At 48.6% G+C, this 15,050-nt stretch overlaps 1 protein-coding gene across 11 annotated transcripts in view; it reads left to right on the top strand.

Moving 5' to 3' along the window:
• The window catches only part of TACC2 (transforming acidic coiled-coil containing protein 2), a 131,391-nt gene that overhangs the window by 56,491 nt on the left and 59,850 nt on the right, over positions 1-15,050 (top strand). For 9 of the 11 annotated variants that reach the window (XM_067000460.1, XM_067000453.1, XM_067000456.1 and 6 more), the window contains 2 exons: positions 156-281; positions 7,081-7,212. In XM_067000460.1, coding sequence (XP_066856561.1) covers positions 156-281; positions 7,081-7,212 — 258 coding nt within the window. The remainder of the gene's footprint in view (positions 1-155; positions 282-7,080; positions 7,213-15,050) is intronic. The other 2 variants (XM_067000463.1, XM_067000464.1) reach the window with 2 other exon arrangements.

The following is a 15,050-nucleotide window of genomic DNA, read 5'->3' as shown; positions in this document are numbered from 1 at the left end:
CTTACATTAAAAATACCAACTTTCCCTGCATTCCCTAAGACACGAGTCAGCACACACATGCCAAACAGCGGGGGCTTCAGCCGGCCAAGTGACAATAACGCTGCAATAATTCAGACCTCTAAGGCTGCCTTTTTCCGTGTCGTTTCTCTCCGCAGCCCTCCTGGGCCAGGTGATGATATACAGTTGGCTGCTGCCCTTGATCCTTCTGAGCAACCGCTGCCTGTTCCTGCGGCTTACGGAAATGTTGAGCCCGGGGATGCTGCTGAGCTGACTGCAGCAAGGTATTGGGAAGGGCTGCGCCTGCGGCTGGCGTGGTGGGAAGCTGCTCCAGCTGCTCGCTGGGGAGCTGGGGGGCGAGAGGGGGCCCGCAGAGGTCAGTGCTGGCTGAGAAACTGCCGTCACTCTTCTTGGGGGGATGTGTGTCTGGCACAGGCGGTTTCCGAGGGGTTTGCAGAGTCTGTAGCAGGTGTAGCATTTGTATAATCTTTGTCAGAATTTAAATCTTCTCACTCAACCAAAACTTTCAAAAGAAGATGCTGTTTACCCTTCCCCTAGAGTGAATCACTTTGGAGCAGAGGATCATACTATGTGAAGGTGCAGTACATGCCGATATTATTTTTAGGTGCTTACACACACATATATATTTTGATTAGTATACAAGGTAACTGATCCTTCAGTCATTTTCTTAATCTTTAATCCTGAGAAGTTCCTTACCAGCATGATGCTGACTATAAAGCATTCAGGTGTCTCATTTCTGTTGGACACAGGGCCTTTTGTCTGCTTTTATTTGCACCGAGGAGGGAAACTGTTGCCTTGCTGTGCTGGTGGCAGTCGGGTTGTCAACATCTTTGGGCACGTACGTTTGTCTTACCTGCCAGCAGCAGAGGAAGCCTCTCAGGGTGTGTTTACCCTTCGGTCATTGTGAATTCAGCAGAGTGTAAACATGAACAGTATAGTTAAGCTAGCAATAAACTGGTTAGCTGAAATAGCACCAGTATGCTATCAAAGGCAGAAAGAAGCTTGTGGGGTTTGTGCAATCCACCTTAAATGCTGGGTAACCTTGGTGCGTAGCTGGTGCTGGTCTTCCGTTGTCCCCAGGCTAGTTAGACTGCTAGTGCTGGGTGAATCTGTGAGAAACCAACTTCTTCCTGCGATCCGGGTGAAGTAGGATGATCTAGAGAAGTTTACATAGGAAGCTAATGATGTAGATTTCATCCAGTTCTTGTAAGTTTTATTTTGAATTGTTGTGCTTCTTTGTTTTTAATAAACGTAACTAGGTTAAGGGTTTGTTTTCTTTGGGGGGGTTGTATTTTTTCTCATTAAGTCGTTGCCTGCTGTAGTAGCAAGCTGGTTAGAAAAGAGTGAGCAGTAATTGAGTTGGAGCTATGAGCTGCTTTCTGGGTGTGAAGGAGTAAAACAAAAACAAAATCGAAAGCCACCACCAACAAAAAATCCTACCACCAAAAGCGCTAGGAAGATTTATACGTGGTCTCTTGATTACAGTCTGAATTAGAAGACTGCTGCCCTTGGGGTGATGGTTTGCTGTTTGTAGGCAAAAAGGCACCCCCGCTGTCTATGGTAAATGTTGCCTTAGGAAACATTTATGAAGAGCAATTTTCATAGTGTCTTAATTTACTGCTTCTTGTAAACCTCATGAATTCACCCTGTTCGCGTTCTTATCTGGATCTGAGATTGAAGGTTCATCGTGTCACACCTTTTCTTTTGATCTTCATCAGTTCTGTCTTTAAAATGCTTTTACCGTAAGCGTGCAAAAGTTGGTCTCGGGGTTCCTGTTATCAGGTTTGTTTGTTTTTCTCCCTCCTTTACTTCGTATCAGCTTTAGACACAAAAGCCTGCGTGTTCTCCTCGCCCTTGTCTTTCCTGCCCAGGGTGCCACCGGCTGCCCACTCCCTGTTAGCGAGGCGTGCGCCTTGTGGCAGCGTTCCCTGCTGGCGCCCCGCGATAGAAAGGCTCCCGCGTGTGTCCGCCCGCAGATGCAGCTGGTCGGCAGGGTGGGCTCATCTCCACGCAGCCGGACACGCCTGGGCTCCCGCCTTCCAGCAGGAACAGCCGCAGCTGCCTTCGTGGTTTGTTCACATCGAACCCGAAAGCGGTGCTCCGAAAACACGGGGGGTTACGCTCACCACGAGGATCAGTGGTGGCAGGACTGCGCTTCTCCTGTCCGAGGGAAGTTTCAGTAATTCTCGTTGCTTCATGTCACTGCCTTATCCCTCACCTTCTCTTCACCCGTGGCATGGAACACAGAGTTGCCTGTGTAGGTAAGGCGATCTTTTAAAAGGCACTGCTTTTTAGCGTTTTGTGTAGAAATACTGTACTGCTGCTTCACTGTGAGTGCAGAAAAATTCTCTAATGCACACACGTGTTGTCTCCATGTCAGTGCTTCCTGGTTACACCTGAGCGTTGTCCTCCTAAATTCTTCCTAGGGTTATTAGGTGCCATGTTGCTTTTCCAGTCGATATGCAATAAAATACAGTCATGCAGTGTTTTGTTTTTTTTTCAACATATTTAGTTATTTACTAATAAATTCCTTTTGTTTCCACATAAGTATTTCCCCATCAGGGGTGTCGTATAATGCAGATGGTGTGCCCTTCAACTGGGAAAAACAATGGTGCATGGAAGGCAGGGGTCAGTTTGTGCTAAATGTCTTCCATATGGCAGTGCATACTGAGAGATCAGGTTGTCCCTCCATCTGTCAGTCAAGAAACTCTATCTTTGTTGTCTCTTGAGGACGACTGTCTGCCTCTCCTCCCCTGCTGGTAACGTATTGATCAGGGACATCGTGGCATCATCTGCTCGATACCAGACTTTATTTACTGTATCTGCAGAGTAGCGCCCTGAAAAGAATTAGGTGAAAAGTTCCCTGGCTGTTCTGCCAAGCATTTTTGTTTAGCAGTGAAACCAAAAGGCCGAGTTCCCTCTGGTTTGCCAGCAGACACGTGCTAGGAGAAATTCTGGCTAGGCACATCTTCCTGCTTGCGCTGCAGGCGCGGAGCTGTGCAGCAGCACTCACAGGAGGAGCGGTAGGACTGCAAGGGCAGAGGAGGCAGCGTGGTGCCCTGGCTGTAGGAGACCTCCGCTTAGCTGGGATCCACGGTAACTCTCCTGCCTGAGATGTGGGCAGAAATCTTGCGGGTACCGGGGAAAGTGGCAGCTGCTGAACGAGCTGGCTGCAGGGGAGGCCGCAGGGAAGAGGCAGAGCGGCCCAGCCTGGGCCCTGCCTCGTGCTGGAGGAAGCTTCTGCTCTCGCTGTTAACCTCGTGCTGAGGTCGAGGAGCTGCAGCACGGCGTTCGGTCCTCGGCAGACGGAGCTCTGGTGTGAATACAGGGCCATTGAAACCTGAGCGGGCACTGGAAAACGTCGTGTTCCCCCACACCAGGCTGTCTCCCAGCCTGCCATGTGGCATTAAGCTGCCAGAGAGGAACCTGTGCCAGGTGGAAGCAGCTCTGCCTCATCTGCAGGGGGGCCTTTCCCCGTCATGTAGCTCACAGGAACTGTGAAACTGGGAACCACGGAAACTGGGAGCTGGTGATGCTTGGTGTGTGCCTCAGGGTTGGCAGGAGTACGCGGGGGGGCTGCGTGTGCCAAGGGTCACAAAATGGCTTTGGAGAATTACTTAAAAACAGAGGCAGGAATTGATGTGTGTTTGTTTCTGGATCACCTCCTCTCAGCAGGATAAAGAGTGGCCAACGTACGGTTCGTTGGGCACCAGGAAAACTTGGCCCTTTTGCTAGTCTCCTTGCTCCAGCCATTTGAATATTGCCAGGTGGAAAAGCTCTTAGTGGCAAATCTTAGGAAGAGCTGTGGCGAAGCAGAGGTGTTAATGTAGCCAGCTGTTCCACCTGTAAACCAGCCTGAGCCATCCCCAAATTGTCACGTGGCAATACCAGCCCTGGTGTGATGGGCCAGCAGCTGCGTCCCGTGGCCTCGCTGGGTGCTCCTTGGCGCTGCGGTTCGTGCAGAGCCCCAGCAGGGGGGAAAAGGGCATGAGACCATCCATGGGAAACGGGGAGTTATCTCTGGGTTTATCGCTTCGTGATGCTACAGCGCATAAAAGCAAGCCCTGTGCCCTGTAAAGCCCAAGGAGCAGAGCTCTTCTAAACAGGTCTGTGTTCTGGTAGCTGGTTTTGCTTTGCGGACAGCGTTAAGCAGTGACGTTAGCCAAAGGTTGAGAAAGTTTTCCCTTTGTGTGAAAAGGCGCAAAGGGGAAAGCTGAAGGATGGCAGCGAGCAGTGGGGTGTGAGGGGAGCAGGTGCTACTGCGAGTCATTCACTGCCTTGTTCTTGCACGTGCCTAGCACAGTGTCCACCAGTTTATGCCTGTTTGGTATCCCGCCTTGGCTGGGCCCTCTGGCGAAGCGTTTGGGTTTTGTGACACTTTGTTTGCTCTCCAAGCAGATGTTCAGCCTTCGCTTATTTTTAGCAGTTTACTTTTTGCTTTAAAATCTTACTTTCTCTAATCTCCGCCTGACCCTATATAGTCACGTCGCCTTTGTATACGTTTGACGCTATTGCTATATTAGGACAGAGATGTTTTTAGCAAAGGGAAAAGTCGTCCGTGTGGAAAAGGAAACAGCTCTTTATTTTTTGTCCCTTTTTTGTTTTTTTTTAAACTTGACGGGACTGAGAAGTCAGGAAGCCTGTGTCAGCATCAGACCAGCGTGGACAGGGTGGGGAAGGAAGGAAGGGAGAGAGGAGTGCTTGAAGCAGAGATTATTGCCTAGTTTCTTGGAAAGAATGACTTAGTAGCCAGCCCATATGGCACAAAGCGACTTCAGGGATGTCAGCTCTCAGAAATAGCTTCGTGATCTTAGTAAGTTAGTGGATAAGCACTGGGAATAACTGTTCTGATGCTCATATGTACTGACTGAAGTTAGGGATGTGATCTATGGCTGTCCTCGCTTGTGTACGTGTTTCTGAAGAAAGGAAGGATTTGTCCCTGAACCTCACCAACTCTTACTCAGTAATGCGATTTAATCTACCTTCCACAATTATTCAAGTATAATTACTGGGGGTGAGGAGAAGACATTTTTAGAGGAATGGCTAAAATAGCCCTTACTGTTTAACTCAGGAAACCGGAAAGAAGCTTCTCGCCCACGGGCTGGTTGCACCACCGATGTCTCCTTGTGCCTGAATCCCCAGAAGCACGAGGGGAAGCTGCTGCCTGCGGCTGCTGCCCTGGGACATCTCTGTCCCTCTGGAGCTGCCTGGGAAGGACTGGGTGCTGTGGGGGACAAGCAGGAGAAGTGCAGGGGCTCGTCGTGCACACCTGAACCCTGGCGTTTTGCCCTTGGGGCTTGGTCTTTCTGTCATCACCTGAAGAAAGTTGGTTTGCTTTAGGAAGGCTGACCTGTCCGGAGCTACCTACTTAAATAGCCACACAGTTGTTAGCACAGTTCCTTAAAAGCTGAAGTTCCTGCTCAAAATTGCTTGAGGTCTTTCTGGTTAGGCTGGGTAGGGACCCGTGGACCCCATTTCAGAGACATTTTATCCGAGAAGCATCCTCTTTGGAGAAGAATAGAACTGTGTGTGATGGCTTTTTCCTTCAGCAAACAGCTGCTCGGCAGGTTGCCCCTTGCTCCAGGTGGAAGAGGTATGGAAAGGGCCCCCCTTTAGCTCCTTTTGAATGTTGCTCCGTTCTGAATCACACGTCCTTAGTGGGAGGGAGCTGTAAAAGGCTGAGATCGTGGTGTGGGAGGAGGACACCAGGCTTCAGGTCCCACTGCAGGCTGACTTAGAGCGGACCAAACGTGGTTGCAAAGGGTGGGGAAGGACCCCGTACGTAGCTTTATGGCCCCCTGGGCAGAGGTGTGTTCAGATCTCTGGGGGCAGGAGGGAATCAGACCCACCATTCGCTTTCTCTCACATTATTTTAGGAAAGAGACTGACGACACTGGAACTTAGTATCCAAAGTGCAAAAACAATGTATTTTGGTATGTGCAGGCAACTGTTAATACAGAAATAGTTAAGTGTAACGGTTAGGCTGCAGTAGCCAGTGCTGATCTGGTTTTGTCAGCGTACAACAAACTAGACTGATTTGGGACATCTTGATGGGTTTTTGAGAGGCAGTCATGGGTCACGTACTTTATTTTCTGTCGCTAGTTTAAGGAGCGTAGCCAAGAGCGGGGTTAGCGGTGTGCTCAGTGAGGGAAAACAAAATGAGGTCTTTGTGGGGTGATCTTTTGCAGAGGCAGGTGATTACCTTCTCAAAGAGAGAGAAGACTTGGGACGGGAGTGTTATTTGTGCTGCTGTCACATCTTTCCATCTCGTGTGGGCTTTGCTCAAGCGAACAGTTTATGGATGCGTGCCAGGGGCTGGGCAGGCGCCTGCTCGCCCCGCACCCCGTTTTCTGGCTGTGTCAGGTTGTCACTCCTGTCAGGGCTCCTTTTCTGCGGGGACAGGGAAAGGGCACTCCCCGCCGCTTGCTGTAAGGCGAGCTGCTCTGCAGTGTGTCGTCGTGTGCCCTGGGGATCGCTGCGGGACCCTCGGGCCTCTGAGGCCGGGCCTCGCGGGGCTTTGAGCAGGGGGACGTGGAGGAGGTAGCACGTAGAGGCCTGTAACCTGAACAGTCATGCCGTGACTTCAGGGGTTGTTGTGCTTTTAGCATCGTGGCATACCGAGGGCTTTTAACTTAAGACTTTTTGAGTCCTGGATTTTAGCTTTTCTAAAAGGCGAGTCATCGAACGGAGCGTTTGCCATGTTTGCTGAGGAGAAGGGGCCGTGTGAGAACTGCACAATAGTCACTAGGAACTCACTGACTGACTTCATGCACAGAAAGCAGAGAGGACTCTTGAATTCCTCTGGCAGTTAATGCTGTGGTCTGTAAGAGCTGTCAAAACTTCTCATTAATACTGTTGGGTTTGTGGTCAGCTGAGAATTTAAATAGGTTTTGTAGGAAGAAGCAATTTGTGGGAGATGGGGGAAAGAACAAGGGAAGGGACAGCGCGCTCCTTACAGAAGTTCAGACCTAGCTGAAGCTCATCTTTTCGGAAGACTTCGCTGAAGCTCCATGGGCACTTCTCAAGTTTTTCACCTTATGAATTTTCATGATTATTTTACAGCACTTCCAAGCCTGATAGCTGTGACGAAGCTGATAAGCTCGTTTCTGGGGATGTACCGTCGGCTGCAGCCCCTGGTGAGGGTGTAGAGCTGCCTCCTCAAGAAAGTGAAGGCTTCGCAGAGGAAATAAAGAGGTACTGCACAATGTTATTTCATATGCTAAAATACATTTCCATGTCTGTACATCCATGGCTTAAGAAAATAATGGGTGTTTTGTGTAAATTGTGTGAACATTATTGCTAGATTTTGAAACCAAATGCTGGACTATGAAGACCTCCTTGCTCCAGTACGTTTACTCCGAAAGACCAGAAGAGGGAGCTGAGACTACACTACTTAATAGTGTACTGATCTTCCCTGCTACTTTTTAAATTATTCATTTTTTTCATATATTTCCCTTTTTTTTTTCCTCAAGAGGACTGTTCTGCTCAATCCCTTTCAGATACTGCCAGTGTCTTCCCCACACTAGTCATTTGCATTGTAGTTGTCAGCAATGAAGGAAGAAGTTCAGCTTGTATTCGCTCTTTCTGAAGAACTGTTCAGTTATCTTCATTTCAAAGCTGATGTTCCTCTCCTTCAGATTTGCACCGACTGGTGTTTGATAAATGGCCTCGGGGATTTTTGCTGGAAGCCCCCCAGGCTGCTCCTCCCTGCTCAGATACAGGCAAGATGAGACGTGTGCTTGGATATTCATGTCAAAGCTTCAGGTGACGCCTGTCTTGTGGGTGATTAACCAGTGTGCTGTTGTGGTTTGGCAATAAAGGCATGCCCTTATTGTGACATCTATTAATGGAAAAGGTCACAGCACAGCTGAGAATATTAAATGGGCACTCCCCGGAGAGCATCCTTCTCCACCCCACAAATACAGTTCGCCAGCTTGTGACAAGTACAATACAAGACAGGAGACAGCACGGGAAATGCAGCTATTCTACTTATCTCTGTTCAGAAACGTCAAAAGATGCCACTGCCAGCAGGAGGGTACTCTGGATCATGAATGGGAACGTACACAATAGACATGTTTTGCTGTGGAACAAAGAATTAATAGCTATCAGCCAATGCTAATCAGAGCCCATCCACAGGATAAAACCTAGGAAACATGTTGGTTATTACGTATTTATACGCTACTGAAAATTTTGATCAGAAAATGGTGTCTTGATCTTTAGTGTAAGTTACATGGTTGCTGTGACATAGGTTAGGTTGAGTCTTCTGTGTCATGCTCCTCTGTGGTACTTTACTGCACCCAGGTCTTCTTAACCAGTGTAAGGCTGGTGGGGAAAAGAAGTGCTTGAAGTTCTTGAAGGTCTGTTTGCAGCTGGTCTGCAAGTTCTGTGACCTAGAGAGGGTTTTCTGAATGAAGGATACCCTGGTCGTGCTCTAAAAGCTGGGTGAAGTGGTCAGGTGAGGTTGTAAGTTAGAAAATGCTCACCACAGGGTGTTGGCTCCTTCCGCAGAAGCTTCCAGAATTGTTTGAACTTTAGGGATACCCTGGCCTGAATGTCACATTCTGCGAGCGCTTTGGTGTGGTCAAAGGTTATTACCACTTATGAATCCAGAGGTTTATTGAAATGGAAGCCACCAAACCACAGTGTAATTCTTTTTTTGCCTTTTCATCAGAATTCGGCATCAGACAAAGAGAGGAGGAATAATTTGAGCGGTGTGTGGATGTGCAGAGCTGCTCTGCTCACGTATTTAAATTGGCTTGTGCCTCTGAAGTTTCTGTTTGGTTTCAGCAGTGACGTGGTGTGTTTAACAATGTAAATATGTGTGCAGAGGAATCTCTGGGACGAGGTAAACAATTAAGTAATATTAGTAGAATTGCTTAATGCAGAGTCAAAATCTAGTGCAGGATGTCAGTAACCCAAACGTACCCTGGCACGCATCCTCATTATGCCCTGAGAACAGCACGCTGATCACCCACAGCGTTCTCTAAAGCTGAAATCACCTTTGCTCTTTTTGTAATGTGAACACAGATTTTTCTGAGATCTTTATGGAAATTAAGATGCCTGCAGAATTAGAGATATCTGTGGGATGAAAGATGGTTATTCCATCCTCCAGAAACACAAATGTATTTCGGTCCAGATAGCTCTTTACTGTGATAATCAGCCCCTTATGTAAATACCTCTTGGACTGTCTTACAGTTTTATGTGATTCATGTGTATCAAAGTCAACTCAAATCAGCCATGGAAAATAACAGCGTTTGAGTCAGGTTATGTTTCACTTTGTCACATTTATGGCAACTGCCTGGACAGCGAGGTGCTAAACCTCGGCAAGTACTTTGCCACTGCACAATTTTCTGCAGAATGGATCCTTGAGGCATTTCGGTCTCCTCGGCGATCGTGGCAATCATGTTATTAACTGTATCACAGACACTTCGTAATTTGGGAGAAGTGCTGAAATATTGCTCGTAAGTGTAACTTGTCATTTAAGGAACCACTTCTGATAGAGCCGGAAAGGCTCTGAAGAGCCAATCCATCCTCCTGATGGTCCTGTGAGGGGGAGAGACGGCTGTGTAGTCATTCTGGAGAGCAAAAAGCAAATGTTGTCTTTGTGCATGTCCTCATCCAGAGCCTGACTACATGCTTTAAATCTACGCCCGAGATGTTAAATGAGGCTGGTGTGATTGAGAGGTGGGGCCTCCTTGTCAGGTACATAGCTTTTGAAAGAAAATTGACACTAAAATAGATTGCAATTAGATAATTTTGCGAGAAGCTGGGCGGATAGGGAGCTTCTGCTGATCTCTGAATCTCTGCAATTAAATGCGCATCTGTCTTAGCCAATGTTCCCGAAATGAGCATGGAACCAACTGGAAGCACAGCAACAAATCTTTCTATCCACAAGCAAAAAGTCTTCATGGGAAGCTCAGCTTTCTGTGCTGTTGGTTTCTAAAAGATGTTCTCATAATACTTGCCCAGGAGGAAGCAAAACTGAATTATTGGTGTCACATGCAAAAACAGGATGAGCTTTTTGACTCCTGGGTTGTGTTTGCTTGGTCACGTGTTGAAAGTACGTTTTCTCCTTTTGCCCACTTTTGGAGAGGCTTGCTGTAAAAATAAGTAAATAAAAATGAGTGTATTGCTATCATTTATGACCCATACTTAGAATCCCGGACCATGGGTGGCTTTTAATGATGTAGTTGAAACCTGAAGGGATTAAAAGGGATTCAAAAACATGTTTTTTTCCTTGAGTTCATTTAACCCTTTTGAAAGGGATGAGTCAATCCATTAAGTTTACAAGTTCACTGAGAAACTAAGAGATGAGAAGTACAAGTGAGGGATACAAATGCAGTGTCAAGGCCTTCTTATTTCCAAAAGATGGATTTTTTTTTTTTGTTTTTTGTTTTGGAGGGCGTGGGGTTTCTGTTTGGTTGGTTTTTAAGTGTTTTATGTGAGCTGGATTGTAGCAAACCCCTAATGTGTGTCTGGACTCTGGAGCGCAAATGAAGTGATTATCTTAGTAACACAGTGAACACATTGAAATAAAGTCACTTAGGTCTTGGAAACTAAAACCGAGGGATTTTTCTTGAGGCTTGATGGCTGATATCCTGGAAATCGTTCACCTTTTGAAGCACAACATAAAAAATCGATACCTTCCACGTTACCTGCCAGCCTGCAACAAACGGCTGAGAGCGAGCCACTGCCCATTCGTTCATTTCCTCCGTTCCAGGCGTTTTAATGAGATTGTGGCTCCTGGTCCTTGGCCTGCAGGGGCTGAGGGATGGGGGCTGAAGGATGTGTTTGGCTCTGCGCAGCCCCAGGCAGGAGGATGCTTTGTGCCGCTCAGTGTAAGTCTTGTCAGCCTATTACTGAGTAATAGCATCAAATCCTAGGTTGCTTGTTCTGTTTCAAAAGCGTGGAGTAAGTGCATTTTCTTGTAGCGGATGGTGTGGCGGGGTCCCCAGGCAAGGCACAGCATCCTGCAGGCTTTTTTGGGTGACCCCATGCCTGTGTGTGGTGGGCAGGTGCCCGGAGACCCCGCGGTGTCTGCTGGCAGAGGGCAGCTTCCAGAAGGCAGCAACGATTCAACCACCAGTTTCCAGTAATTGCGATTTTAAAGGCAAATCATGGTGCGTTAACGGACGGTTGACGGAAATGTGACATTTCACCAAATTCCTACCCGTATCTTTGTTTCCAGTTTGTGCCCTCTGGGGTGCACCCCGCATGCTGATGCTCAGAGAGAGCCATCACAGGTCAGTGTTGGAAAGCTGCTGCCTGCATGTGGCCGAGGACAAAAGGGTGGTGGTAGCCCCCTGTTGGCTCTGTATGTTACAGGTTCCCTCAGGCAATATATGGTAACTTCCTTGCTGCTGAAACAGGTTCAACAGCATGAAAATGAATATGTCATTACAGTAATCCATCCAGGAGGAGTTTTAGAAGGGCATTTATCATCTTGCCGTACAGGTTCTCGCATCTTGGCCATGCAGGTTCAGGACCGCGATCGTACGTCTGGCCTGGTGCTGCCGGGAGGGTGGAGGACTCGCAGGGGATCGACCTCCTCTTGTCCTACAGCAGGCAGCGCGTGGGCCAAAGCTGCCGAGGCAGGTGTGGTGTGCATTTCTCAATAGTGGCATGTCTGAACAGGGCCTGTGCAGGAGCAGGAGCTCGACCCCTACCCCTAGGGATGCTTCAAGGCTTTGACAGAAGCACAGACGCAAGAAAAGCCCCCGCAGGCCGTGCCGGTAGTTCTGCAGCCCCGCTTTGGGGCAGTGTGAGCAGAGCTTTGGGCCTTTGGCTCGCAGAGAGGTCTGCGGAGGGCGTCCAGCAGCAGAGCAAGCTCCGTCCTGTGGTGCGGTTACGCTTGCGGTCCCGGTCTGAAGACCGGGCCAGAAATTTGGAAATCAGAGGTTTGACGTTTGGTCGGTGACCCGGTGGGTTCACGCAGCAGTAACGTGGTACAAGCGGAACCCGAAGGTTCGGTGTCTGTGCCTCAGCAGGAGCGGAAAGCACAGGAGGAAACGAGAAGCCAAAGGCTGGGCAAAATCAGGCTGGGCAAAGAGATTTCCGTGGTGTTTGGCTGTCCAAGAGCCGTAACAGGGGTCTTTGTAGACGTGCCTGATGGAAAGCCCTCCTTGTTCCCTGGGTGACATCTCTACACGGCTGCCACGGAGGCTTCCACGCGCTCCAAAACCAAATCCCCCTGTTTGCACAGCTTAATTTCATAAAACGCTTCCGTGCGTGGAATCTTGTGCTGCGTTCGGTTCTCACGTTTGGTTTTCACATTACCGCCAGAATTCACCGCCGGTCCCTGAAAGACTGCAGGGCCGGTGGCATCCTGAATAGGGGCATTTAGGGGCCTCCTTTGTTATCTGTGCGCTGGGTTTCCCATGCAGGAAATTTCAATAACTAAGCAGCCATCGTGGTTAGTCATAACTCTTAATGCCACCGATCTCACTCGCAATTTAGATGAAGCGGTGACCTTAGCAACTGAACGGTGATCGGTAGCGTGTGTGTGTGTGTGTCTGGGGGTGTTTCCTCGCTTTTTTTATTTTTATTTTTTGAAATGCATTCCTGTGCTTGTTTCCCATGAGCTGCAGTGTCTGTTCTGAGTGCGTTGTCGCCGGTCACCCAATGTTTCTTTGACTTGTCAGAGGGAAATACTCCGTCAGTGTGCTCAGGCTTCAAATTCTGTGATACTGGGGGGTTTTCGTAAACTACCAACGTATCGGTGCAAACAGAGCACTGGCGTTAACCTGGAGAAGTGGTGGAGCAGACAATGTGCTTCTCAAAGCATTTTAACGTGCTTTGATTAACATTTTACTGTAGTGTTTGTTTGTTTGTTTGTTTGTTTTTCCAGTGAACCAGAACGGGATACATTTGCTGCGTATTTCAGGTAGCTTTTCCTGGTTGTTCTCTCAGCTGTAGCACAAAGTTGCCCCCTGAAACTAAGGGGAAGACAGAGAGGTTTGCTTGCCTCTGGCTCCCTGATGGCAGCAAGGGTTAATGCTCCTCATGGACAGTTGGCACGGCTCTGCGGGATGTGGCGTTTGCCTAGGCTCTCGGTTTGGGATGTCATTTATTGAAATAACGAAGACTTTTAATTTCAAGTGGCGTTCTATTCACTTGCAATATGGTGGCTATTCCCTACGGCAGCGAAAAATGTGAATTATATCTGTGGGGAGAAAGAGACTGAAGGGGTCAAGGCTGCTTTCTGGGCCGAGGTGCCACACTGAAGGGCTTGGTGGTACTTGGTGACGGCACCGGCGTTAGGGGCGGTGCGGGCAGCGAGCTGGGCGGTGGAACGAGCTGGCTGGAGAAGTCCGTGCAAGGTCAGCGTGGTCTTGCAGAGCTTCCTGCTGGCACATCTGCAGGCGTATCATCACAGGGATAAACCTGGAAAGCGAAGAGCCAAAGCGAAGGGTAGCAAACCTTGTGGCATTCACCCAGCAGCTCGTTGCCTGAGGAAGCCTTCAAGTGACCGCCCTCGAGGCAGGTGGGAGTTCCCAGGCAGATGGCCACATGGTCCCTAGAGAGGGAGAGAGGACTAAGGAGCAAAACCTGGCTACAGGAGTGAAAGGCTAGGAGAATAAACCAAAAAGAGGAAATCCTGGCTGTCACAGGACTAAAAAAATGCAAGGTGAGTAGAGAAGCCTAGGAAAATGTGCCATGTATTTTTGTGCAGCCTCTAACGACGAATGCTTGAACCCTTTAAAAGCCTGTAAAAGTGTTTGCTGTATCACCTTTAGAAAGACAAACTGCAAACCTCGAGTGCCCACGTGGCTGCAAACAGCCAGCTTCACCTCCTCTGTAGCACGAGGAGCAGCGCCGGTCCTCGGAGGCCTTTTTTTCTCTGGGAAGGGCTCAGCAGACGCAGCCTGGGCTCGGGCAGCCTGGCAGCAGCATGGCAGCAGCAGCCTCCGAGGGCTTTGGCGAGCAGGAGACCCCAGCCCCGGGGTGTCCTGAAAGGGCTGCCACTGCTGGGCCTCGAAAGGTGCCGGGGCTTTTATGTGCTGATGTGCTCTCCAGGGTGCAGCCGGCCTCCCCCGGCCACTGCTTTTTGCCTTGCAGCTGTGCCCATACAGAACAGCGCTGGGTTTTTGAGCAGCTTGGTCTTTGTTAGTAAAGATGATGTTTCTTATCAGGCTGGTGTTGGGGATGCCCTACTCACGAAGGCTTTGATACCAGGCAGCCTATAATAAGGGAATCCTTGGGATAAAACCTTCTGCCCAGGCTGCATTTAAGGCTTTGGGATCTGAAGGCAATATGATCAAAATCTCAATTTTTATTTTTAGCATCCTGTTTAAAAAAAATCTATCCTTTGTTACCATTTTTATGTTAACAAAGGATATGTGAACCCCTTTTATTTTTTTAAATAAACAGTACTGTTCCTCAGAGCTCTGACAGCAGCCTTCAGGATCTCAGAGAGGCTCGTTTTGGTACTGGGATGTTTGATTTTGCTCCGTTCTGCGCCGTTTGCTTTACGCGGTGCTCGCTCCTGCGCAGTGCCTCAATAACGCATTGCAATTAGGAGGAACGGTTTGATATTCACCCACCCCTCCCCAAGGGGGATAAATGTGGGAGGCAGGGCTTTCTTTCAGAGGGCTCTTTGATGTTTGTGTGTGTGTGTGCGTGCGGGGCCATGTTTATAGCTAGCCTCAGAGCCTAGCAAGACGTGCGGAGAAACCAAGACCAACGAGGCAGAACATAAATTGTAGCTGATCATAAATCTTATCGTGGTCCTGTCCAGCACTGGTTTTTGGGGGAAGCCAAAAATTTTCAAACTGGGTGCTGGTGACCCGAGTCTGAATTTGTATATAAACACGAAATGTAGCGAGACCAAATATTTGGGAGTCGGTGCGTCATTTTCAACAACTAACCGGTAGGCATCGAGGCTCAGTAAAACACCCATTTGGTACAGGCCGAAATGGATGAAACGAGCAGAAAGAGGAAATGAGAATTATTAAAGGATGGTTCTGAATGCTTAAATACCCATTTTTCAGCACTGGGATCACGGTAAGTGGTTATGGGGCCGTTGTGTAGAA

Source organism: Anser cygnoides, chromosome 7 (assembly GCF_040182565.1).
Source record: "Anser cygnoides isolate HZ-2024a breed goose chromosome 7, Taihu_goose_T2T_genome, whole genome shotgun sequence".
Lineage (NCBI taxonomy): Eukaryota > Metazoa > Chordata > Aves > Anseriformes > Anatidae > Anser > Anser cygnoides.
This window is presented reverse-complemented; position numbering and strand designations above follow the sequence as displayed.